The sequence below is a fragment of the Corvus hawaiiensis genome, chromosome 1 (genome assembly GCF_020740725.1).
Source record: "Corvus hawaiiensis isolate bCorHaw1 chromosome 1, bCorHaw1.pri.cur, whole genome shotgun sequence".
Classification (NCBI taxonomy): Eukaryota; Metazoa; Chordata; class Aves; order Passeriformes; family Corvidae; genus Corvus; species Corvus hawaiiensis.
Window position 1 is genome coordinate 96,574,345 of NC_063213.1, and position 25,718 is coordinate 96,600,062.

Sequence of the window (25,718 nt, forward strand, 5' to 3'; positions counted from 1 at the left end):
CTCCGGCTCCGGCTCCGCTCGGTGCGCGGCTCCCGGGGGTCCCGGCCCATGGCGGGGCGCTGAGCCCCCCGACCCCCACCATGCGCTGGGGGGGCCTCCTCCTGCTCTGCCTGCTCCGCGGGGCGCTGGGCGCAGGTAGGGGGGCCGGGGGGGCGGCGGGAGAGCTCCGGGGGGAACGCCGGGACTGGAGGTGCAGGGGGGTCCCGGGTGCAGGGCGGTCCCGGCCCTGCCCTGGGGGGCTGTCCGGGGGTCCCGGGCTCTGTGTTTTGGGGTATCTCCGTGCCCCCCCGAGCCCGCAGGTGCATGTCCCGCTGCGCCCCACACCCGACTGCGCCCACCCGCGCCGCGGGACCGCCCGTGAGGGTCCCACCCCCCTCCCCGTGCTCCCCCCTGCGCCAGAACCCCCACAGCCGAGATGGGGTGCCCGGACCCCCCCCATCTGTGCTGGGCAGCGCTGGGACAGAGGGGGGGCTGTGTCCCCGCTGCTGGGGGTCCCCCCACCCGTGGCACCCCATGGCACGCCTGGCGCTGTCCTGGCTGGGGGTGCAGCCACCCGGGGAGATTTTGGGGAGCCTTTTGGTGGGGGATCTCTGCTCTCCGAGTGCAGTGGCGAGGGCTGGGCCCCCCCGTGTCCCCCAGGGATGGCGAGTGTGACCCCCGGGCACAGAGCCCCTCTCTGTCCCTACGTCCAGCCCAGCCCTGCTCCCCCCTGCCTCAGTTTCCCCTCCCGGAGATCTGGGAACAGAACCCAGCCCCGGGATGGCCGCGGGAGCTCGTTAGGCAGCAATTAGCAATCAGCTCCCCAGGGGTGACGGTGGCACCCCCCTTCCCAAGGGCGGGGGGGGGGGAGCAGCCGCGGCCCCCCCGGGGCTGTGCTGTGCCCCCGGCTGGGGACAGACGTCCCGGCTGTGTCCCTGCCCGTGGGCGAGCGCGTGCCGTCCCCACCGCCTCCGCCCGCGCCGAGCTGCCAGAAACCTCCCAATTCTCCGCAGATTTGGTCCCAAATGGCTTTTTTATCCTCCCCCCCCCTAACTCCCCAGCCGTGTTTCCGGCCTCCGCTCCCTCCACGGGGCTGGAGATGCGTCTGGAGGGGGTGAGGGACGCGTTTCTTTCGGGTGCTCGGAACCTTCCCTGACGCCCGGACCCGGCTTGGGGACCGATGGCTGGGGACATCGAGGGCACGGCCACACTGTTGCAGCTTCCCCCTCGGCGGGGTCGCGCTGGTGCGTGCGGGGGGTGCCATTTGTGGGGGTTGTTCCCAGCTGTCCTCCCCTGGCCGGGGCCACTGTCACCTGTGCCTGCACCTGCGGCCACCCCGGCCCAGAGAGACCCTTCCCCGCACCTCCATCCCTGCGGTGACGCTGCTTACCAAGGCTGAGACCCCTCAAAACTCGTGTCACAGAGTCAGAAGCGTTGCTGGGGGACAGGGCTGACCCCAGGACCGCACTGACCTCTCCCTGTGCCCCCTCAGGACGCCCCCCCGGGAGCGAGGGACGGAGAGCTCGGGACACGTCCGAGGGCACCCGCATCAGCCAGGACCTGGTGGGCGGCAGCCTGGCCATCGACACCCTGCCGGCCAACGAGACCCGCATCGTGGTGAGTCGGGGACCCCCTGCGCCCCGCCCCCCGCCCGGATCCGCTCCCGACGCCGGAGCTATTCCCAGTCTGGCTCCAGTTCCGTGTGTGGGGCTGGATCCCACATCCCACAGGATAATTACAGCCCTGGGATCGCTCCGAGCTCTGCGGCCGCCGCAGCCCTGCCGGGGCCATCCCCGGGCTGGAAATGCCAGGACGCTTCGCTGTGCGGGTGCCACGTGGGGACAAGGCCACTGTCCCCTGGTGTCGGTGCCGAGGGGGCTGTGTGGGAACGGGGGGGGGGGTCCTCTCTTCACGTGTCACCTCCACGAGCGTCGGTGTCACCTCCTGGGACACCTCTCTCGGCTCTCCCAGCCCGGCTGTGCCTAATTACCCGCCCTCAATTAGCTCCCGGTTATTTGTGGCGGGGCCGCGGGTCCCTTGGCGGCCGGGGGAGTTCCCGGAGCTCTCGGGGTGGGGGATGTGTGGCCGCGGGTGGTTTTTGGTGGAGGGCGACTTGTCCCAGTGTTTTTGGTGGCCCTTTTGGCCGCTGCCACTCTGTTCCAGCTCATCCATCGGGGAGGGAGAAGAGCCATGAACCAGCAAAGTCCCAATGTGGAAGTGTTTAAAAATACCCCGAACCAGCCCAAAACCACCGGTGACTGCTCGGAGATGCTGGCGAACCGCAGGGAGGGTGTGATGGTGCTCGTGGTTCCCTGGAGGGAGAGGCAGCAATTTCCTGAGGTTTTGGGAGCTGCCCCGAGATTGGGGCCACAAACGAGGTCACAGGTGCATCCCACCCTGCCCCACCTGCCAGAAGTGGGATCCTGCCTCGGGGGGTGCCAGTGCAGGGCCTGGAGGGCTTTTTCCTTCTCTTCCCCCAAAATATCCCGAGTTTGGGGTGCGAGAGGCAGCTCAGACCCCAAAGGGTGAAGCTCTGATCCCTCCCTGAGCTCTGCCCCTCTTATTCCCTCGTCCCAAACCTCGCCTCTCCTAATTCCTGCGGTAACCAAGGCAAGGTGACGGATGGGAACATCCCGGTGAGTCAGCGATGAGCTCAGGAGCGCGGCAGCCGCATCCTGCACGCTCCAGCCCCGCTCCTTCCCCCCGGGATTGTCGGGAGCACTTCGGGAAAGCACAGGGGGGATGAGAGGACACGGGAGGTTTTGTCATTTGTCACCCAGCAGTGGCCTGTCCCTGCATCCCGGGATGCAGCCGCTGACAGCTCGGCCTTCCTCGTGCCTCAGTTTCCCCATCCATAGGGAAGGGAGGGCTCTGGGATGCATCAGCCCCCGCGAAGAAAAGGGGCTGTAATTCCTGTAGGGAAGAGCTGGGAATGGCTGAGGACTCTTCCCTAAACTTTGCTGGAGCAGGAAAATCCACAAATCACGGGATTTTTTCCAGCAGCGTTTTATTCCATCCCAAGCTGATGGCTCCTTCCAGGCACCGGAGTTTGTGTGCAGGGAGTGGGGCTGGGACAGGAGGGTTTTGGGGGTCAGAGAGAGGTTTTGGGGGTCAGAGAGGGTTTTGGGGGTCAGATGGGGATTCTAGGGGTCAGAGAGGGGTTTGGGGGTCAGAGAGAGGTTTTGGGGGTCAGAGGGGGTTTTGGGGATCAGAGAGAGGTTCTGGGGGTCAGATGGGGTTTTGGGGATCAGAGAGAGGTTCTGAGGGTCAGAGGGGGGCTGGGGGTCAGAGGGGCCGGGCAGCAGACGCGCAGCAGATGGGGACAAGCGGCGAGCGGGGCCGTGTGCCAGGCGCTGACACAGAGCACCAGAGGAGAATTTCCCAGTGAAAATTAAGATGCTTCCCGTCCCTCCCCAGCCCGGCTCACTGCGAAGCGGCCTCCCCTGCCAAGAGATGGCTCCCAGCTGTGTGTCTGTCCGGCCGTCAGTCCATTCCCCGCGGTGGGGGTGGCGTGGCCAGGGCCGTGTGTCCCTCGGCAGGTCCCTGGTCGCTCTGGCGTGGCACTGTGGCCATGCTCTGGTTCACCAGCGAGAGGGGGCTCAGGGGGTCTGGGGGTGCTGCTGGTGGCTCGGGGGGACATTTGGGGTCCCCTCTCTGGGTGACAACAAAGCAGGAGCTGCTCCCTCACAGGTCCAGGCCCTGTTCCACGCTCCGGGGGTGTCACCCTGGAGCTCATCCCGATCCCTGCTCCCGCCATCCTCACCCCCCGCCCTCCCCGACTGCTCCTTCCAAGGTTCATCATTTCCTCCGAGCTTGTTTGCTCCGCTCCGAGTGGTCACTTGGGCTGTGCCTCCCAGGCCCCGGCCCTGGAGAGGGATTGTTCCTTCCCTGGAATGCTGCCTGTGCTGCGCGAGGCCTCTCGTGACTCACGGCTCTGCTCAGCCCGGCCTCTCTGCCCTCAGCATCCCGTGGAATTCCCGGCACCTTCTCCAGCATCCCCCGCTGGCTCTGCCGGGTGTTACCACGCTGGATTCATCCTGGATTTATCCCTGTTTTTTTGCTGGGAACACCTCCCAGCTTCTCAGCGCCGTCCCAGCACCGCGGGTCACCCCGTTCCACCACTCCCTGTCACCCGTGTCCCTCCCTGTGGCTGCAGGAGGACAACCACAGCTACTACGTGTCACGGATCTACGGCCCGGGGGACGCGCGGCGCCGGGGGCTCTGGGTGGACATGGCAGCGGCCAACAGGAGCCAAGTGAAGATCCACGGGATCCTCTCCAACACGCACCGGCAGGCCTCGGTGAGCCCGGGGTGTCCCCAGGGCCGACTTGGGAAGTTCCAGGGCTTGGGAAGTGTTTGTGTCCCCCCGCCCCATGCCGGGGATGAAGGACCCTGCAGGACTCCACTCCAATCCCACTCCCATCCCTCTGCCACCCCTCCAAGCACGGATCAGGCTCCCCACGTTCCCAGCTGGTGTTTTCCCGAGGGTTGAGCGTGGTTCTCACCTCCTCTCTCCCCTGCAGAGGATCGTCCTCTCCTTTGACTTCCCCTTCTATGGCCACCTCCTGCGGCAGGTCACCATCGCGACGGGCGGTGAGTCGGGGTGGGATGGGATCCATGGGATGGGATCCATGGGATGGGATGGGATCGATGGGATGGGATCCATGGGATGGGATGGGATCGATGGGATGGGATCCATGGGATGGGATGGGATGCCCGCAGTGGGGAGCTGAACACGGCTCTGGTGCTGGCTCTAACCTCAGCCCACATCCCTGAGCCCCAGGGAGCTCAGAGAATGGGGTACAGCCCTTCCAGCCTCCTCGCCGCACCCCAAACCTCCTCAGGGAGTCAGGAGCAATCTCTGTGCCTCTCTGCTCCTGCAGAGGCTGGGGGGATGCAGGGGTGTCCCACAGGCTCGGAGGAAATCCGGAGGGTGTAAAAAAAGGGATGGGGGAAGGTGGGGCAGGGCGGTGGGAGGCCGGGAGGAGGTGGGGACAGTGCTGGGGTGAGGAGGGGGAGCTTGTGCTGCTTCATCCTCTGCCCGCTCAGGTTTTATCTTCATGGGGGACGTCATCCACCGCATGCTCACGGCCACTCAATACATCGCCCCCCTCATGGCCAACTTCAACCCCAGCTACTCCCGCAACTCCACTGTCCAGTACCTGGACAATGGTGAGTCCCGCTCCAGCCACCCCCCTTCGGGTCCTTCCTCCCCCAGCCGGGCCCAGCTCAGCTCTCTGGGGCTCCCACATGGGTTGGGGGGTGTGGGGAGGGGGTCTGGGGGTGTTCAGCCCCGGCTCAGGGGGTCAGGGATGTTCTGCTCTGCTCCCAGCTGGAGGCTGGGGATGAGGTGGAGGCTCAGGGACAGGTGAGGACGGGTCAGGCTGGTGAGAGGAGGGGAGAGGGAAGGACTGAGCAGCTCTGGTCACCCCCAGGGACGGTGTTTGTGGTGCAGTGGGACAAGGTTTATCTCCAGGGCAAGGAGGACATGGGCAGCTTCACCTTCCAGGCCGCCCTGCACAGCAGCGGGAGGATCGTCTTCGGCTACAAGGAGGTGAGAGAGGTCTCTGATGGGGCAGGAGGGTCCCTCGGGGGTCCCTGTGGACCTGGGAGGGGGGTCGGACTTTCCTGGAGGCCTCGGCAGCAGCGGCAGGAGCCGGGGCAGGGCTGGGATCCGTCACATCCCCTGTCCCCGCGCAGATCCCGGTGCCGGTCCTGCAGATCAGCGCCAGCCAGCACCCCGTGAAGGCTGGGCTCTCTGACGCCTTCATGGTCCTCAACCCTTCTCCCGATGTGCCTGGTGAGTCCCTGGAGGAGCTGATCCCGCAGGGAGAGGGGCAGAAGAGATGAGGGATCCTCGTCTTTGAGGATTTCAGGACGTGGGGATGCTCTGCTTGGATTCACAGGGAGTGTGAGGAGGTGGGTGGGGTTCGCCTGCCCCTCGTGTCCCCTCTGCAGCCTTTTTGGGATCCCTTTTTGGGATCTCCCCATGGCCAAGACCATTCCTCGGCCTCATGCTCTGACTGGGGCTCTGCCCAGTCCAGAATCTCCATGAGCAGCCAAGCTCTTCCCTAAATCCCAACTGATGACGAGGAGAGAAATCCAATTCTTCGGTTCCAAAGGAAGCTGCAGATGGACCAGAGGCTCGGAGGGTGCAGGGTGCCCCAATCCCATAGGGATGAGGGGTTTAGGGCCCCAATGCCTATCAGGGATCTGCCCCCGTGCCAGCAGGATGTGGGCATTCCCACATCCACATCCACGTGCTTATTCCCTGCGTGCCCTGAGCTGCAGGGCTCCCCAGAAAGTCCCTTCCAGCCTCTCCAGTCACGCGGAGCCCAACGCCGCTCCTCCCTCCCGGCTTTTCCCGGTTATTTCTGGAGCCATCCGGCCCTGGTTTATTCCCCGCTCGCCGCAGTTTGTGCCGGAGCCCCGGCCGGGTCCTCCCCTCCCGCCCCGCAGCGGCTCCTTGGGCTGCTCCCTCCATCCCCACGGAATTCCCGAGCCCTGCCCCGGGGCGTGAGGGCAGAGGAGATGCAGGAATGGGCAGGGGGAAAGGCGGGTGGGGTGGAGAAACGAGGCTTGGAGGGATGGAGAGGAGCGGAGGACGCTCGTCCTGCTCATCCTCGCCTTGCCGGGCTGGAAGGAGCGGGGGGATTTCCCGCGGGGATGAACGCGGTGCCAGCGAACCTGAACCTGGGACAGACCCCGCTGGCCCCGGGATGGAGGGGGATTGAAGGAGGAGTTTTTTGGGGGAGGAAGCGGCGGCGGGAGCCCTGGGAGCTCCGCGGAGGCTCCGGCCCGTGAGTCAGAGCCGAGCAATGTTTGTTTGGAGTTTTTTGGAGCGGTGCAGGGCTGGACCACGTCCATCCCCGGAGCCTCCGGTCGGAGGAGAGGGACAGGGCGAGCTCCGAGCTGCTCCTGGCAGAGCAGGAGGGGGAATCTGTGCCCTGGCACCCCCCAGCCCTTCCCGGCCCTCCTCCTGCAGCCCCCAAGGGAACGACCCCCACACCTGGAGCCACCTTTGCCTGGGGGGCTCAGCCCTTGGCAGGGGGGGTTTGAGCCCGGCCTAAAGCCCAGGCTCCGCTGCAGAGTCGCGGCGCCGGACCATCTACGAGTACCACCGCGTGGAGCTGGACACCAGCAGGATCAGCAGCCGCTCCGCCGTGGAGTTCACCCCGCTGCCCAGTGAGTCCCACAGCCCCTTTTCCACCCGGAATTCCACCCAGAAACCACAACAGCCTCCGATTTCCAGCCCAAGGGAGCAGCCAGGGCAGGTCCAGGGGGTGCTGGGAGGGTGATGCCGCCCATATCCTGGTGTTTGGGATGGAGGGAGGGGCTGCTGTCAGCACGGAGCAGCTCGCCCCTGTCCTGCAATCCCTGGCTGTCGCCGAACCTCTCCCACATCCAGCCCTGCCTGGCTGGATCCTCTTGGAATCAACCTCAGCCAACAGAAATCCCAAATCCCACGTGGGCGCCAGCCCAGCTCAGGCAGGAGGCCGGGATGCAGCAAGGGAAGAGCTGATAAAGGAAAGGATCTGCAGGAAATTCCCCTTCCCTCTGCTCGGAGGTCCCCAGGAAGGGACAAGGACGGTGGTTCCAGCCCCGATGGCCTTGGGGGACACGTGCCACAGCCCCAAACTGTGCCACAGCCCCAAGCTGTGCCCCGAGCTGCCCCTGCCCAGCCTTGCTCACCCCTCACTCCCTGCCCTGACAGCTCTTCCCACCCGAATTCCCATTTTTTTGGTTGTTTTTATCGCTCCACGAGCTGCAGCCGATTTTGCTGGACACGGCTTCACTCCGGGTCCAACGCCTCCACATCCGGCTGAGATTTCTGGGAGGCGCCTCAAACGGGTCCGTTTTTAGTGGCTGGGTCCACGAGGCAGAGCCGCCCCTAAACACGGGGCGAGAGCAAATCTGCCACGGAGACCCCGGGGGGCTGCACTAAACGCTCTCCCCGGGGTGTTTGATGACAATTTTAGCAGCAGGCAGAACATAAATAACCATCCTGCGAGAATCCTGGTTTTTCCTTTTCCTGCTGGAGGTTTGTTTTTTCCCTGTTTTTCCACCCCCTGGCAGCTCGGGAAGCTGGGAGCGGTATCTGCAGAGGAGCTCCAGGGAGCCAGACTCAGCTTTTTCCTCTGGGGGTTCAATTTTTAGCCTTTTTTTTTTGGGTCAGAAGGGATGGATTTAGGCTCTGCCTCCTGCTGCAGAGGCCTGGGGTTGTTCTCTGCCTTGGGAGAAGCTCAGGATGGGAGAGGAGATGAGGAGTGGAGGCCACTGGAGAGCCTGGGCAGGTAGCCCAGGTGTGGGGGAGCTCACCCAGGTGCCAGGGGCAGGACAGGGAGCCCAGGGATGAAGTGCCTGGACTGGGGAGAGCTGTCCCAGGTGTCCCAGATGGGATGGGGCTGTGACTTCACCTCCATCCCCAGGAATGTCACAGCACCAGACCCGCTCTTGGCTCTGCCATCCAGGGCCCAGTTAAAACTCCTCCATTCCTTGAAATTTTTAGCATCCAAACCCTTCCTGGGCACCTTTTCCAGCCAGGGGGACACCAAATGTTGGTGCTGTGTGAGAGTTCCTGCAGAACCCCTTGGAGTGGACACAGCTCCGGAGGGTTCAGTTCCTTCCCCCTGAGGAACGCTCCCTGCACAACCGGAAATGGCAAAAATTCCCAGCTGCGTTTAAATTCCCAGCTAAAGGGAATGGGAGGAGCTTCACAGGCGGGCTGGGAGCCCATCCTGTCGGGATGGAGCTGCTTCCTTTATTTACCATGGCAGAGAGGTTGGGGTTGGGCACTCAGGGGTTGAGTTGGGCAGTCAGGGATTGAGTTGGACAGTCAGGGGTTGGGTTGGACACTCAGGGGTTGGGTTGGAGTCTCAGGAGTTGGGTTGGGCAGTCAGGGGTTGGGTTGGGCAGTCAGGGGTTGGGTTGGGCACTCAGAGGTTGGGTTGGGTTGGGCAGTCAGGGGTTGGGTTGGGCAGTCAGGGGCTGGGTTGGACACTCAGGGGTTGGGTTGGACACTCAGGGGTGGGGTTGGGCCGTCAGGGGTTGGGTTGGGCACTCAGGGGTTGGGTTGGACACTCAGGGGTTGGGCTGGGCAGTCAGGGGTTGGGCTGGACACTCAGGGGTTGGGTTGGGCAGTCAGGGGTTGGGTTGGGCAGTCAGAGGTTGGGTTGGGCAGTCAGGGGTTGGGTTGGGCAGTCAGGGGTTGGGTTGGGCAGTCAGGGGTTGGGTTGGGCAGTCAGAGGTTGGGTTGGACACTCAGGGGTTGGGTTGGGCAGTCAGGGGTTGGGTTGGGCAGTCAGAGGTTGGGTTGGACACTCAGGGGTTGGGTTGGACACTCAGGGGTTGGGTTGGGCAGTCAGAGGTTGGGTTGGGCACTCAGGGGTTGAGTTGGGCAGTCAGGGGCTGGGTTGGGCACTTGGGCTGGGTTGGGCACTCGGGCTGGGTTGGACACTCAGGGGCTGGGTTGGACACTCAGGGGTTGGGTTGGGCCGTCAGGGGTTGGGTTGGGCCGTCAGGGGTTGGGTTGGGCAGTCAGGGGTTGGGCTGGACACTCAGGGGTTGGGTTGGACACTCAGGGGTTGGGTTGGACACTCAGGGGTTGGGTTGGGCACTCAGGGGTGGGGTTGGGCACTCAGGGGTGGGGTTGGGCAGTCAGGGCTTTGCTTGGACACTCAGGGGTTGGGTTGGACACTCAGGGGTGGGGTTGGGCACTCAGAGATTGGGTTGGGTTGGGCAGTCAGAGGTTGGGTTGGGCACTCAGGGGTTGAGTTGGGCAGTCAGGGGCTGGGTTGGACACTCAGGGGTTGAGTTGGACACTCAGGGCTTTGCTTGGACACTCAGGGGTTGGGCTGGGCACTCGGGTGGGGTTGGGCACTCAGGGGTTGGGTTGGGCACTCAGAGGTTGGGTTGGGCAGTCAGGGCTTTGCTTGGACACTCAGGGGTTGGGTTGGACACTCAGGGCTTTGCTTGGACACTCAGGGGTCGGTGCTCTGGTGCTGCCCAAGCCTCCAGCTCCCCGCAGCCACTCCCCTGTGCCCCTCCAGATGTTGGCATCTGGCTGGAGCCTCCCTCCTCTCTCCTTTCCAGCCTGTCTCCAGCACCAGAGCTGTGAAATGTGTGTGACCTCGGAGCTGACCTTCAACTGTAGCTGGTGCCACGTCCTGCAGAGGTACCTGGCAGGAGTTTCCTTCCCTGGCGATGCCTCTGGAGCTGGGGCGGTGCCAGGGCTGGTGTCCCTGTCAGTATTTCTGAGGGTTTTTTTATTATTTCCCCATTTTTTGTGCTTTTTTTGGGGTGCTGAGGTGCTGCTCTCGGTCCCGCAGTCACAGTTAGGCCGTGACCCGATCTCCGCTTACAAGCCACTCCAAGGATGCATTTCCTGGGGATTTTGGTCCTGGAACAAGCTGGGACCTGAGGCAGGGCTCAGATTTTTGTCAGGGAGCTTAAAAACGGGGGAAACTTGTCCTGACTCGGGCTGGGATCAGCTCGGAGTGCGGGGCACCCCTGGAAGGGCTCCAGCAGGGAGGTGACAGAGTCAGGGACGCTCCTGGGTGTGGGACACTCCCTCCTCGTCAGGGATGGGAGCCAGCAAAGGTGTGGGGGGCTGATTTTTGTGGGGCATTGAATGGAGGACGTGGCCCTGCCCCTGCTCTCCTCCAGCTCGGGCAGGGTTTTGCAGAGCAGATTTTAATGAGATGGAGCTGAAGGATTTATTGAGAGCTGGCGGCAGGGGAGGGGACCCAGTAACACAAATCCTGCGCCGTGGAAACCCGGGGGGAACCTCCCAGCCCCCCCTCCTCGTCCCCTGAGCCACCCTAAAGCAGCACTGAGTCCCTGTGACACCCCCTGAGCCAGTGCCAGCGGCTCAGTGGTGGCTCCGGAGCAGGGAGTGGGGCGTTCTCCTTCTGGGGAGCCCAGACGTGGCAGAACTCGAGCCTGGGGTGCAGCGGGTTCGTCTGGAGCTGGTTTTGTTCAAACCCTTCCTTGTCCTGCTCGTTCCGAGTTCAGGGCCTGGGCAAGTGGGATTTTATCAGATCAGGGAATGGGTTGGGTGGGAAGGGACCTCAAAGCTCATCCAGTGTCACCCCACACCTCCCGCTGTCCCAGGCTGCTCCAAGCCCCGTCCAACCCAGCCTTGGGCACTTCCAGGGATCCAGGGGCAGCCACAGCTTCTCCGGGCATCCTGTGCCAGGGCCTGGCCACCCTCACGGGGAGGAATTTTCCCAGTATCCCATCAATCCCAGCTCTCTGGCAGTTTAACCCCTTTTGCACCCCCAGTTGCTGGTGCCGGTGTTCGTTCCTGTCACTGGTGCCGTGTCGGCCGCCAGCCCCGCGTCCCCCGGGGACAGTTCAGGTTCCAAACGGGAATTCCAGATGGCAGGAACGGGCTGGGAATGTTGAGCTGCAGCAGGACAACCGCTTTCAGGTTGGACCAGCCAGGTCCTGCAAAGTCAACCTGATCCTTCCCAAAGAACTTCCAGGCTTGGAGCTGGCATCCCCACTCCACGATTCCAACCCGGAGCTCTCTCCCAAAAAGTGGAATCCGTATTTTTGCCTCTCCTGAGCCCATAATCGTGACAGGAGTGGGATTTTAAGCAAAGATCTCAGCAGGAGCTGAAGTTTTCTTCGTGGTTTCTCCCTTTCCTGGTTGGGTGAATTGGTGTTTGCCTGAACTGGTTGGGGTTTTAGTCCTGCCCGAGCCTCTCCGAAGGTCAGAGCGCTGCTCCGTTCCCTGTTCCTGCAGGGAATTCTCGGGCTGGCCTTCGCCTGATGTCATCTGCAGTTCCTGCAGTGTTTTTCCTGTGCAGATGTTGCTGGAAGGAGCCCAGAGAACCTCGTGGAGCTCGTGGCCTTGCCCTGGCACCGAGTCCGGGGAGTGGAAACTCGAGCTCAGCCCGTGCATTTCTCCCGGTTTCCCCTCTCCTTTTCCCTTGGAGAAGCGCTCTTGACCCTTTTCCCCCTCTGGGAAGGGGAATGTTGGGGCTCTTCCAGCACAGCTGTAGGGAAACCCCACACCTCTGGATGAAATCTTGGCTATCACCTTTCCAGGCTCTGTTATTCCAAGTATCCGCACCCAGCACCCGCCAGGGCAGGATTTGGGATTTTTGGGAGCTGAGGAGTCACAGGCACTGCCGCCCTCGTTACCTGGCATGGGATAATCCTGCTGTTCCCCACAGGTGCTCCAGCGGCTTCGACCGGTACCGGGAGGAGTGGTTGTCCTACGGCTGCGGCCAGGTGAGCCCGGAGAATCCCAATCCCTCCTGTGGAGGACGGGAATGGGGCTGATCCACGGGAAAATCCATGGCCCAGCTCAAAAAATGAATGCTGGGTGACCCAGGGTGTTCTGGATCCCACTGAGCATCCCTTGGGATATCCCTGTGTTCCCTTGGGATTTCCCTTTATTCCCTTTAGGTGTTCCTTGGGGTTTCCCTTTGGAATTCCATTTGTATCCCTTTTTACCCTTTGGAAAACCCTGTATTCCCTTTAGATACTCCTTGGGACATCCCTTTATTCCCTTGGGATATCCCTTCATTCCCTTTGGATATCCTTTTATTCCCTATGGATGTCCCTTTATTTCTTCAGGACATCCCTTTATTCCTCTTGGATATCCTTTTATTCCCTCTGGATATCCTTCATTCCATCTGGATATCCCTTCATTCCCTTAGGATTTCTCTTTATTCCCTTTGGATTTCCTTTTATTCCCCTTAGGTGTTCCTTGGGGTTTCCCTTTATTCCTTTTAGATAACCTCTGGATATCCCTTTATTCCCTCTGGACACCCCTTTATTCCCTTGGGATATCCTTTTATTCCCTTTGGATTTCCCTTTATTCCCCTTGGATATCCCTTCATTCCCTTGGGATATCCCTTTATTCCCCTTGGATATCCTTTTATTTCCTTTGGATATCCTTTTATTCCCTATGGACATCCCTTTATTCCCCTTGGATATCCCTTCATTCCCTCTGGATATCCCTTTATCCCCTATGGATATCCCTTCATTCCCTCGGGATATCCCTTCATTCCATCTGGATATCCCTTCATTCCCTTAGGATTTCCCTTTATTCCCTTCAGGTGTTCCTTGGGGTTTCTCTTTATTCCTTTTAGATAACCTTTGGATATCCCTTTATTCCCCTTTGGATATCCCTTTATTCCCTCGGGATATCCCTTCGTTCCCTCTGGATACACCCACAAAGAGTCGTTTATTCCCCTTAAACACCCCTTGATTCCCTACGGATATCCCTGGATTCCCTTTGGATACCCCTTCTCCTCTCCCTTTATTCCCGTTTTTCCCGTTGTTCCTCCTCCTCCCGGAGCGGGACTTTTCCTCACTCCAGGCAGGAGGGAGCGAGTCCCGTTGGTGTCCTCGGGAGCAGAATTATCCCGCAGCTCCTTCCTTCACCTCGCAGGGATCGGCTCCGACCAAAAATCAGCTTCTGCTCCGGCCTTTTCCCTTCTTTGTTTGTTTTTCCTTTCCCCTTTTCCCTTCTTTGTTTATTTTTCCTTTCCTTTTTTCCTTTTTTAGCGGTTTTTTTTTTCACTTTTTATTTTGGTTTTTTGGGGTTTTTTGGGGTTGGTTTTGTTTGGTTTGCTTTGGTTTTGATGGGGTTTTTTTGTTTGGTTGGGGATTTTTTGTTGGTTTTTTTTCTGGTTTGTTTTGGGGGGTTTTGAGGGGCTTTTATCGTGGTTTTATGTTTTTTGGGGGGTTTTATTGATGGTTTTGGGGGGGCTTTGGGGGGTTTTTTGGTTTTTTTGGGGGGCTTTTTTGGTGCTTTTTGAGGGTTTTTTGGGGTTTTTTGGTGGGTTTTGGGGGTTTTTTGGGAGGTTTTGGGGTTTTTTTTGTGGTTTTGGGGAATTTTTTTTGGCTTTCTTTGGGGGTTTTCTTTGTGATTTTTTTGGGGGTTTTGTTTGGTTTTTTTTTTTTTTGGCGGAGATTTTGGGGGTTTTGGGGTTTTTTTTGTTTTTTGGGTTTTTTGGGGGGGATTTTTTTGGTGATTTTTTTTGTGGTTTTTGGGGGGTTTTTTTGGTGTTTTTTTGGTGGTTTTGGGGTTTTTTGAGGTTTGTTTTTTGGGAGGTTTTTGGGGTTTCTTTGTGTTTTTTTTTTCAATGGGTTTATTCTTTTTCCCGACTGAAAACTCCACTTTATTTCCTATAAACCAGACACCACTGAACCCACGTGGGGGCACCGGACCCTTGTGGGGTCACCCAGAGGTGCACCAAGCTCAGCCTGTGGGATTTGCCAGCTCATTGCCCCTTGTCCTGCTGAAATCCTTCCCAAATTTTCCTCCTCTTCTCCAACCTCTGCCTCACTCCCGGCCCTCATCCCCCGCTTCCCCTCCAGCCTTTGCACCCCTGTGGGAAGCGCAGCCCCGCGGCCGTTCCCGCTGGAGGGAAACTGGGAAAACCAGCTCCGTCTTCCCTGTTTTCTCTCATCAGCCGGATGAAAAGACCTGCGAGGATTTAGCGGAAGGCGGCCGCTACTCAGCACCCCCGGACAGCTCGGCGTCACCGCAGGCCCAGGACGGCACCTCCCCGACGGCCTCGCTCTTCATCGACAGCCTCACCACCGAGGGTGGGTGCCCAGCAGGTGACCCCTGATCCCCAGGGATTGTCCCTGGACTGGTCACCCCAAATCCTTGATCCCTGAGAAGGTGGCTCCCAATGCCTGATCCCTGGACTGGTGACCCCTCACCCCTGATCCCGATCCCTGGACAGATGACCCCTGATCCCTGGGGATTGTCCCTGGACAGGTGACCCCAAATCCCTGATCCCTGAGAAGGTGGCTCCCAATCCCTGATCCCGATCCCTGGACAGGTGACTCCAAATCCCTGATCCCTGAGAAGGTGATCCCCAATCCCTGATCCCTGGACTGGTGACCCCTCACCCCTGATTCTGATCCCTGGACTGGTGAGCCCTGATCCCTGGGGATTGTCTCTGGACTGGTGACCCCAAATCCCTGATCCCTGAGAAGGTGACCCCCAATCCCTGATCCCTGGACTGGTGACCCCTCACCCCTGATTCTGATCCCTGGACTGGTGACCCCTGATCCCTGGGGATTGTCCCTGGGCAGGTGACCCCACACCCCTGATCCCGATCCTTGGGAAGGTGATCCCTGATCCTCATCCCTGGGAAGGTGATCCCCAATCCCTCATGCTGATCCCTGGACTGGTGACCCCAAATCCTTGATCCCTGAGAAGGTGACCCCCAATCCCTGATGCTCGTCCTTGGACAGGTGATCCCAAATCCCTGATCCCTGAGAAGGTGGCTCCCAATCCCTGATCCCTGGACAGGTGATCCCTCACCCCTGATTCTGATCCCTGGACAGGTGACTCCTGATCCCTGGGGATTGTCCCTGGGCAGGTGACCCCACACCCCTGATCCCAATCCTTGGGAAGGTGATCCCTGATCCTGATCCCTGGGAAGGTGATCCCCCATTCCTGATCCCTGGAGAAGTGATCCCCATCCCTGATTCTGATCCCTGGACTGGTGACCCCAAATCCCTGATCCCTGAGAAGGTGACCCCCAATCCCTGATGCTCATCCCTGGACTGGTGACCCCAAATCCCTGATCCTGGGGCAGGTGATCCCTCACCCCTGATTCTCATCCCTGGACAGGTAACCCCAAATCCCTGATCCCTGAGAAGGTGACCCCCAATCCCTGATCCCAGGGCAGGTGATCCCTCACGCCTTTATTCTGATCCCTGGACTGGTGACCCCAAATCCCTGATGCCTGAGAAGGTGACCCCCAATCCCTGATGCTCATCCCTGGACTGGTGACCCCAAATCCCTGATCCCGGGGCAGGTGATCCCTTATGCCTGATTCTCATCCCTGGACAGGTGATCCCAAATCCCTGATCCCTGAGAAGGTGGCTCCCAATCCCTGATCCCTGGACAGGTGATCCCTCACCCCTGATTCTGATCCCTGGACTGGTGACCCCTGATCCCTGGGGATTGTCCCTGGACTGGTGACCCCAAATCCCTGATCCCTGAGAAGGTGACCCCCAATCCCTGATGCTCATCCCTGGACTGGTGACCCCAAATCCCTGATCCTGGGGCAGGTGATCCCTCACCCCTGATTCTCATCCCTGGACAGGTAACCCCAAATCCCTGATCCCTGAGAAGGTGACCCCCAATCCCTGATCCCAGGGCAGGTGATCCCTCACGCCTTTATTCTGATCCCTGGACAGGTGACTTCCCCCATCACTGGGGATTGTCCCTGGACAGGTGACCCCACATCCCTGATCCCGATCCTTGGGAATGTGATCCCTGATCCTCATCCCTGGGAAGGTGATCCCACACTCCCGATCCCTGGACAAGTGATCCCCACCCCTGATCCCAATCCCGATCCCTGGGCAGGTCTTTCACTGCCTCATAAAGCAAATCCAAATCCAAGTAAATACAAGGAGCAGATGGGTTTGGAGCAGAATCATGGAATGGTTTGGGTTGGAAGGGACCTTAAATCCCATCCAGTCTCATGGGCAGGGACACCTCCCACTATCCCAGGTTACTCCAAGCCCCATCCTTGGGGCGGGATGAGGACAGTAGATGATGGAAAAGGGAAGGAAGGGCAGCCAAGAGGTGCCACCTGAGGGAATGTGGCACGGTGGGAAGAGTTTTAGAGTTTTTCCGGCTTTTTTACCCATTTGTGAAGGTCAGCAAAGCAACCAAGCCACGGTGGGCGGGAACCCACAGGATCCTGAAGGGATTAATCCCGGAGAGAGGGGCTCGGGATTCCAACGGGCTCAAGGCTTCTGGGACCTTCAGCCTGGAATTAACGTGGTGATCGCACTCTCCTTGGGAATGCTGCTCCTTCCAGCTCCACAAAACCCCCCCGAGCTTCCCTGGAGATCCCCCCGAGTCCTAAAGCTCCATAATCCCATCACCACGGGGCCGGCCCCGCCGATCCTGGCACAGGGAGCGCCGCAATTTGGCTGCTTAATTGTCCCTACCGCAAAGTGCTAATTAGGATAAATAGAAAGGAGCGTTGGTAATTGTCCTTCAGCGGTGGAAGGAGCTGGGTGGGGGAACGGAGCTCCTTCCTGCCAGGGCTGACTTTGAAAGGAGCACTTAAAGGGAAGACTTGGAACAGCAGCACGGAGATTGTTTTCCAGCCCATCGCCCGGTTCTTGGAAAAAACAGAGCGAGAGGCTTTGTGTGACACAGCCAGGCATGGAGTTAATTTGGGATCTTGGACGGGAACGAACGGCAGCTGCGCCCGGAGGAGGATTTTGGAGAACAGCAGAGGAGCAGCTACACGAGGGAGGGGACCTGGGCCATGGTGTTCTCCCTGGCCAGCCCAGATCCCTGGATCTGTGTCCTCTCCAACCAGCCCAATTCACTGGATCCACATCATTCCCACCAGCACAGATCCCTGCATCTGTGTCCTTCCCAGGCAGCCCAGCTCTCTGGATCCTCATCCTCCCCACCAGCCCAGCTCCCTGGATCTGTGTCCTCCCCACCATCCCACCCCCCTGGATCTGTGTCCTCCCCAGCCAGCCCACACTGGTGGATCTGCACCCTCCTCACCATCCCAGATCCTTGGATCCATGTCCTCCCCAGGCAGCCCCATTTTTTTGGATCCACATCCTGCCTGGATCTGCTGCTGGAGCTGCTGGTGCACAGCCTGACTCACCGGCCACGTGCCGCTGCCGTGGCCAGTACACGTGGGAGCCAAGCCCCGGGAATTCTGGATCAGGATTTGGGAGCCGAGCCAAGCCCCAGGAATTCTGGATCAGGATTTGGGAGCCGAGCCAAGTCCCGGGAATTCTGGATCAGGATTTCACCCTCGTGAGGGCGGTGCTGTGGAGCCTGTGGTGAGACAAAGCCTTGCCTGATGGATCCTGGTTCTTCCAGAGCAAGGCAAGGAACAGAAGTGGATTTTGAGCATCCCGTGGGTTTATTTGGGATGCGTTGGCTGCAAATTCCAAGGACACCCAGTTACGGATAAAACCTGGCACTGGGAGCAGGGAACGACCCCGTCCCTCGGGTGTTTGTGCTCCAGGTGCCTCCTCGGTGAAGGAAATCCCCAACCCACACCCCGCTCACTGTCACTGTGGCTTCTCAGGTGCTTCCCTCGTCCACAGAAATTTCAAACTCTCCAGAGATCCCATTCCAGAGGGATGGGAGTGGGTGGGAAGCACACAGGGATATCACAGAAAGCTCCTGACTTGATTTTTTCACCGCGTTTTCTCCTTTTCAGACGACACGAAGCTCAACCAGTTTGCGGGAGGAGAGGGTAAGGCCTTCACCCCCTCCCTCTGCTCCAAGGGAACCCAGGTTTCCCTGGATTCGGGTGCACGGGAGCTGTGCTGGGGCACCAGGATGAACCCCAGAGGGATCTGGGTGCAGTTCCTGTTGTCCAAACCCCGATTAGAGCAAATCCAGGCAGTGAAAAGAGAGCTGGGAATGATCTGGTTTACCCTGCTGCTCTTTGTCCGCTTTTCCCGCTCATTCCCGCTGTGCCAGCTCGAGGAGTTTTCTCCTTCCACGTAATTCCCGTTATTTGCAACATTTTCACGGACACAAAGTCTCTTTTTCCTTCGAATTTCTCTGGCTGGGACACAAAATCCAGCGTCAAATCCAGCTATGAAGCATCCTCTGCCCAGCTCTGCCTTTTCCCTCCCTTTTCCCGGCAATCCCAGCTCAGTCCCAGTCTTTCCATCAGCCCCAAAGTGCTGCCATAATTCCAGAGATTCTGGAAGGCTCCAACCCCTCTTCCCCAGGTGTCAGATCCCCTTGCAAAGCAGGAGTGAATCCCTATTCCCTGAGGGCAGCTCTGGGAAGTTCAGCTGGCAGAGAGGAGCCCCAGAGCCTTCAAAATCCACCATATTCCTAATTTTAGCCAAATTTCCCCCCCAACCGGGATCCATTTGTGTTGGAAAAAAGGGTCCATGGACTCTGGCAGGGGGAGGAATTGCAGTCCAAACCAATATGGTTGATAAAAGCAAGCTCCGTTTATTAGCAATGCAGAGGCACTTATATAGTATACCAGCTCGTTAACTCTTAAACGGCTTAAAACTTAATCAAAGCGCATTTCTGCTTCTACATAATTGGACTTACATTGGCAAGCTTCTACAGTCATGTTATGATTAAAAGAATTCCGAGTTCACCCTCCTCCCTCTGGGTCTTATCAGCGCAGCTGCATCGCTTCAAAACTCCCTTTTTGTTTCCCAGGCCTGTTTCTCACACAGGGATTTTTCCTCATGCAGAGTTTTTCTCACAGAGGCCTTTTGCTTGCAGGCTCTTGCTTGTACAGTTCTTTTATCGATCCCATAATTCTATCAATGATCCATGCCCCTGATCCTTTAATAATTTTGCAACAAATTCGCCCTTTTTCTTTTTGTACAAGCAATACTCGATGGGTCACAGATGTAGTGACTTTGTATATTATCTTCTGCAAGCGCTGGCATAGGCAACACTCTATTATTAATAATATTACTAGTCCTACACAGTAATCAAATGCTACACAAATAAAACCAGCCATGATTTTAAACGTAGTAACTTTAAGCATCTTTCTAAGCTGAGACCATCTTCTTTTTGTAATTGCGTGGTTAATTGATGTAACTTACTTATCTGCTTGTGAATCAGGACAAAGTGGTTAGAAAAATTTATACCTTGGAACTTTTCACAGCCGTGGCTGTGAGCTAATAATAGAAAATCAATGGCTACTTAATTTTATAATATTATAAGTCTAACACTAATAACATTTACACTTAACTCATTAAGCATTTGCAAGGTTATATTAAACTCATCCCTCTCCCAGCAAGCAAGTTTATGCAAAATTGCGAACTTATATTAAACGCATTTGGGAACAGCCGGCGGCACCCTCTGTATCCCGAGGTCTCAGCGCCGCTCCGGGCTCAGCTGGGTCCTGTTTTCCAGGTGTGGGAAGCAGCAGCCTCCCTTCGCAGAGCTCCGGAGCCCCGATGCCCACGGGCACCATCGTGGGCATCGTCGTGGCCGTGCTGCTCCTGGCCGGGATCATCCTGGCCGGAATTTACATCAGCGGCCACCCCACATCCGCCGCCGCCCTCTTCTTCATCGAGGTGAGCGAGGTTTTGGCTTCCCACCCCAATCCTCATCTTCCAGAGGATAACGGGGAGTGGCAGGAATTTTGGGAAGTTCCCATCCCAGTCCTTTTCCGTGGTCCTGCTGCTCTCCCCACCCCCCGAGCTCGGCCTCTCCTTCCCTCACGGTTTTATTTCTGCCTCTGGTTCCCCTCGTGGGGGAAATTCCAAGCGGGTTCTTGGGAATTTCGGATCCGTGAGGAGCGCCCGGAGCCCGCAGGAAACGTGAAAATCGCCCCGTTCACGTGATTTTTGGTGGATAATGGTTTTGTTTCTTCTAATTTTGGATTTATTTTTGCTAATTTTGGATTTCTTTTTGCTAATTTAGTGGTTTTATTGTTGCTAATTTTGGTTCTATTTTTGCTAATTTAGTGTTTTTATTTTTTCTAATTCTGGTTTTATTTTTTGCTAATTTAGTATTTTTATTTCTACTGATTTTGGTTTTATTTCTTCTAGTTTTGGATTTACTTTTGCTAATTTAGTGGTTTTATTGTTGCTAATTTTGGTTTTATTTTTGCTAATTTAGAGTTTTTATTTCTACTAATTTTGGATTTTTTTTTTCTAATTTTGGTTCTATTTTTTCTAATTTTGGATTTATTTTTGCTAATTTTGGTTTTATTTCTTCTAATTCTCGTTTTATTTTTGCTAATTTAGTATTTTTATTTCTACTGATTTTGGTTTTATTTCTTCTAATTTTGGTTCTATTTTTGCTAGTTTAGTGTTTTTATTGTTTCTAATTTTGTTTATATTTCTTCTAATTTAATATTTTTATTTCTTCTAATTCTGGTTTTATTTTTGCTAATTTAGTATTTTTATTTCTTCTAATTTTGGCTTTATTTTTGCTAATTTAGTGGTTTTATTTTTTGCTCATTTTGGTTTTATTTTTTCTAATTTAGTGTTTTTATTGTTTCTAATTTTGGTTCTATTTCTTCTAATTTTGGATTTATTTTTTCTAATTTAGTGTTTTTATTCTTGCTAATTTTGGCTTTATTTCTTCTAATTTAATGTTTTTATTTCTTCTAATTCTGGTTCTATTTTTGCTAATGTAGTATTTTTATTTCTTCTAATTCTGGTTCTATTTTTTCTAATTTAATATTTTTATTTCTTCTAATTCTGGGGTTTTTTTGCTAATTTAATATTTTTATTTCTTCTAATTCTGGTTTTATTTCTTCTCATTTTGGTTTTATTTCTTCTCATTTTGGTTTTATTTTTTCTAATTTAATATTTTTATTTCTTCTAATTCTGGGGTTTTTTTGCTAATTTAATATTTTTATTTCTTCTAATTCTGGTTTTATTTCTTCTCATTTTGGTTTTATTTCTTCTCATTTTGGTTTTATTTTTTCTAATTTAATGTTTTTATTTCTTCTAATTTTGGTTTTATTTTTGCTAATTTAGTATTTTTATTTCTTCTAATTTTGGTTTTATTTTTGCTAATTTTGGTTTTATTTTTGCTAATTTAGTATTTTTATTTCTTCTAATTTTGGTTTTATTTCTTCTAATTTTGGATTTATTTTTGCTATTTTAGTATTTTTATTTTTTCTCATTTTGGTTCTATTTTTTCTAATTTAATATTTTTATTTTTTCTCATTTTGGCTTTATTTTTGCCAATTTAGTATTTTCAGTGTTGCTATTTTCCATTCTATTTTTTTCTCATCTTTGGTTCTATTTTTTCTAATTCAGTATTTTTATTTTTCCCCGATTTTGGTTTTATTTCTTCTCATTTTGGTTTTATTTCTTCTCATTTTGGTTTTATTTTTTCTAATTTAATGTTTTTATTTCTTCTAATTTTGGTTTTATTTTTGCTAATTTAGTATTTTTCTTTCTTCTAATTTTGGTTTTATTTCTTCTAATTTTGGATTTATTTTTGCTATTTTAGGATTTTTATTTTTTCTCATTTTGGTTCTATTTTTTCTAATTTAATATTTTTATTTTTTCTCATTTTGGCTTTATTTTTGCCAATTTAGTATTTTCAGTGTTGCTATTTTCCATTCTATTTTTTTCTCATCTTTGGTTCTATTTTTTCTAATTCAGTATTTTTATTTTTCCCCGATTTTGGTTTTATTTCTTCTCATTTTGGTTTTATTTCTTCTCATTTTGGTTTTATTTTTTCTAATTTAATGTTTTTATTTCTTCTAATTTTGGTTTTATTTTTGCTAATTTAGTATTTTTCTTTCTTCTAATTTTGGTTTTATTTCTTCTAATTTTGGATTTATTTTTGCTATTTTAGGATTTTTATTTTTTCTCATTTTGGTTCTATTTTTTCTAATTTAATATTTTTATTTTTTCTCATTTTGGCTTTATTTTTGCCAATTTAGTATTTTCAGTGTTGCTATTTTCCATTCTATTTTTTTCTCATCTTTGGTTCTATTTTTTCTAATTCAATATTTTTATTTTTCCCCGATTTTGGTTTCATTTCCCCGTGTCCGTGACGAGCCCCTGGAGTGGCTTTGGACGGATATCGGGGTCCCGCATCCCGACCCCAAGGAAGGGCTTTGATTCGGGGTTTTTCCTCCTTCTGTGCCATCAGAATTCAGGATTCATCTGCAAAACAACCCCACGGATCAGGCCCTAAACCCTCTTCCCCTGCTCCACGGGCCTGGAGGAATTTTGTGCATTGGAATTTCCAGACTTTTTTGTTTGTTTGGGGTTTTTAAAATTTTTTTTCAGTTTGGTTTGGGGCCTCTGTGGGGTTTTTTCTCATTTTTGTGGGGTTTTTTTGTTGGGGTTTTTTCTCATTTTTACGGTGAGAGCTCCAAACGGAGGAGTTTTAATTCCCGGCGTGGCGGGGGGTCCGACGATCTCCATCTGGAGCGGGGAGAGGGGTGGGATCCCGAGGAAGGAGGAGTGGGATGGATCCTGGCACGGGAGCTGCTGCTGGGCTGAGCAGAATTCAGCCCTCGGCCTCTCCTGACCCATCCCTGGCTTTTTCCTGGAGTGTTTTTCCTCCACTCCACCCTCAGCATCTCCTGATCCATCCCTGGCTTTTTCCTGGAGCCGTTTTCCTCCTCTCAGCCCTCGGCCTCTCCTGTTCCATCCCTGGCTTTTTCCTGGAGTGTTTTTCCTCCACTCCACCCTCAGCCTCTCCTGATCCATCTCTGGCTTTTTCTTGGAGTGTTTTTCCTCCACTCCACCCTCAGCCTCTCCTGATCCATCTCTGGCTTTTTCCTGGAGTGTTTTTCCTCCACTCCACCCTCAGCCTCTCCTGATCCATCTCTGGCTTTTTCCTGCAGTGTTTTTCCTCCCCCCTGTGCAGAGGGAAGCTGCAGAGGACGATCTCTGAGGCCTCTCCCAATCCAGATCCCGAAATTCTGGTGGGATTTATCCACCCCCAAGGAGAAGGGGCAGCGCTTGTCCTTGCTCTGACACAAAGAGCGGAGCCGCCTCTTCCAGGGAATGCTCGTGGTCCTCCTTGGCTGCTCCAGGCACAGATTATCCCAGTTTTTCCAGGCTGATTTCACTGGAAGCTCCATTCCCTCCCCTGCTCCCCATTTGGTGGCTCAGCCCAGTGGGATCGATGCATTTGAAGCATTAAACGATATTTTAAATCTCATTTTTATCACCAAAACCTCGAGCTCTCCCACCGATGACGTCCTTTGTGCCTCGGGACCTGTTTTTTCCCATTTTTCCTGCTTTGCCTGCAGGAACTGGGGTGAAGGGCTCAATCCCAGCTCCTCACGTGCCTCTGTTTCCGTCCCCAGCGGAGGCCGCACCGCTGGCCCGCCATGAAATTCCGGAACCGCTCCAACCACGCTTCGTATGCCGAGGTGGAAGCGGCCAGCCAGGAAAAGGAGGGATTCGTGGAGGCCGAGCAGTGCTGAGCGCTTTTCCCGAGGAATCCCCAGGAATCCCGAGCCTCCCTGAGTGCCGGAATCTTCCATCGTCCCATTGCAAAGTGTGTCCCCTCTCGGGAAAGGAGCAGCGAGGAGAGGGAGAAGACCCCAAAAGGAGATTTTTGGGATGAATGAGGGCGGCCTGGGTGTGTCTGGATCCTCGTGGGCAGTGCCTGGAGCGGCACCAGGCTGGAAAAAAGCGCAGCCCATTCTTTTTCAGCTCCCTGGGGATTTCTGCCTTTTTTTGGTTGTTGTTCGTCTTCCCTCCTTTTGCTGGAGCCTGGACAGGGGCAGGGATGGTGGGGAAATCTCCCTGTGGGCAAAACAGGGATTTGCTGGAGCAGCAGAGAGGATTTTTGGGGCGCCGGTGCTCAGGAACGTTGTGCCGGTGCCTCTGGAGCGGCTGGGAAGTGGGAACAGATCCCGTGGAATCCCAGGAGGGGCATCCAGGGCTCCTCTCCCACCCCTCACCCCCGGCTCTGTCCCTTTCTCCTCTCTCCTCCTTCCACTGACATTTGAATTTTGCCTTCACGGCTCAGCAGCCTCCAGCCCTGGATCTCCTCATCCCACCTCTGTTTTTCCACCCCTGTGCCTCCAACTCTCCCTTCCGAGCAGCCCCTTCCAGCCCCAGCTCCCGGGAAAGGGGAATTTGGTTTGTTCTGAGGACAAAACACCGCCGAGGATTCACCTGCAGGATCTGCGCGGGCCCCACCGGCTTTGCTGCGCTTTTGGGCACTTAATGAGTTTTGCTGAATTGCTAATTGTGACCCTTGGCCCTTAAAGGGGAGGGGGAGGGGGAAATAAATCTGAGATTCCGCCAAAACGCGTCCTCTGATGGCCACGGATGCGGCGGGAGCAGAGAGGTTTTGATGGGACAGAGCTCTGGAGAACGGGCTAAATCCTGGAGTAAATCCAAGCTCGTTCTTGGGTGTTTCAGATCCATGAGGAGCGCCTGGACGCCGCAGAAAACCTGAAAATCCCCCCTTTAACATCATCATTTTTAGGGTTTTTTCCTCATTTTGGTTCATTTCCCCCATGCCTGGGATGAGCCCCTGGGTGGGTTGGGATGGATTCGGGATCCCACATCCCCAGCCCAAGGAAAGGCTTCGATTCAGGACCTCTCAGGGTTTTCTCCTCCTTCTGTGCCACCAGAACTCAGGATTCACCTGCACAACAATCCCACAGATCAGGCCCTAAACTGAGGGGAAAAAACCCCCACAGAACCCCACAGATTCTGGCAGAGGTAAATTTTCTTTCCACCCCAAAAACTGTTGGATTACGGGGCTTTTTCCCCCTCCCTTTTATTTTTAATTTCCTCTTTCTCCTCAGCTTTTTATTCCCATGATCATTTTGGGGATATATTTTATCCTCTGGCTGCTCCAAAGGCAGGGTCTGTCTAATTCACGTTTTCCTTCTCACCTGCTGAATTTATGGGACCATTATGGATAAATACGGATCTTTGGTGGCATTCAGACCCCAGATTCGACTTCCCTGCAGCCACTGGGGAGGAGTTTTTTTGCTGCATTTTAAGGCATAAAAGCACCAAAATGTTCGAGCCGAGTCGGGATCGTGGACCAGACAGATTTGGAAGAGAAGTTTTATTCCCAAATAAAGCTTTTCCCTAAAACCTGTTCCTTTCCCCGAAGTGGGAAGGATTCAAAGGGATTCACCCAGGTTTTGCCCCAAATCTGATCTCCTTTGTAATGGTAACGAGCAAATTTTTTCTCTGGATTTTCTCTGGATTTTCTCTGGATTTCGCTCTTTTTCAACGGTTTAAATTGGAATTATTAATTCCAATCGTTTTAGGCCTGGTTTTTCCTGGTTTTCTGCACCTGAGCACACGGG

General features: G+C 54.9%; 1 protein-coding gene across 2 annotated transcripts; it reads left to right on the forward strand.

The window, feature by feature from the left end:
- On the forward strand, nucleotides 1-24,696 carry PLXDC1 (plexin domain containing 1). 2 transcript variants are annotated; one of them, XM_048318285.1, is made up of 14 exons: nucleotides 1-135; nucleotides 1,472-1,596; nucleotides 4,136-4,279; nucleotides 4,503-4,572; nucleotides 5,029-5,151; nucleotides 5,415-5,533; nucleotides 5,680-5,779; nucleotides 7,069-7,164; nucleotides 10,072-10,153; nucleotides 12,162-12,219; nucleotides 14,415-14,565; nucleotides 18,177-18,212; nucleotides 19,859-20,022; nucleotides 23,742-24,696. In XM_048318285.1, exons 1-14 carry the CDS (start codon nucleotides 81-83, stop codon nucleotides 23,859-23,861), a joined length of 1,443 nt encoding a protein of 480 aa, XP_048174242.1. In that variant the 5' UTR covers nucleotides 1-80; the 3' UTR covers nucleotides 23,862-24,696. The 2 variants fall into 2 exon arrangements, with proteins under 2 accessions (XP_048174242.1, XP_048174249.1); XM_048318292.1 differs by having other exon boundaries at nucleotides 3-135; nucleotides 14,415-14,550.
- The last annotated feature ends 1,022 nt before the right edge of the window (nucleotides 24,697-25,718 follow it).

What these genes read in the sequence shown, in the direction of transcription:
- PLXDC1 (XM_048318285.1), top strand. Translation starts at nt 81, where the DNA reads ATGCGCTGGGGGGGCCTCCTCCTGCTCTGCCTGCTCCGCGGGGCGCTG. An exon ending in CCGCGGGGCGCTGGGCGCAG is followed by an intron (nt 136 to 1,471) that starts GTAGGGGGGCCG and finishes GTGCCCCCTCAG; the next exon opens with GACGCCCCCCCGGGAGCGAG. An exon ending in GGTCACCATCGCGACGGGCG is followed by an intron (nt 4,573 to 5,028) that starts GTGAGTCGGGGT and finishes CTGCCCGCTCAG; the next exon opens with GTTTTATCTTCATGGGGGAC.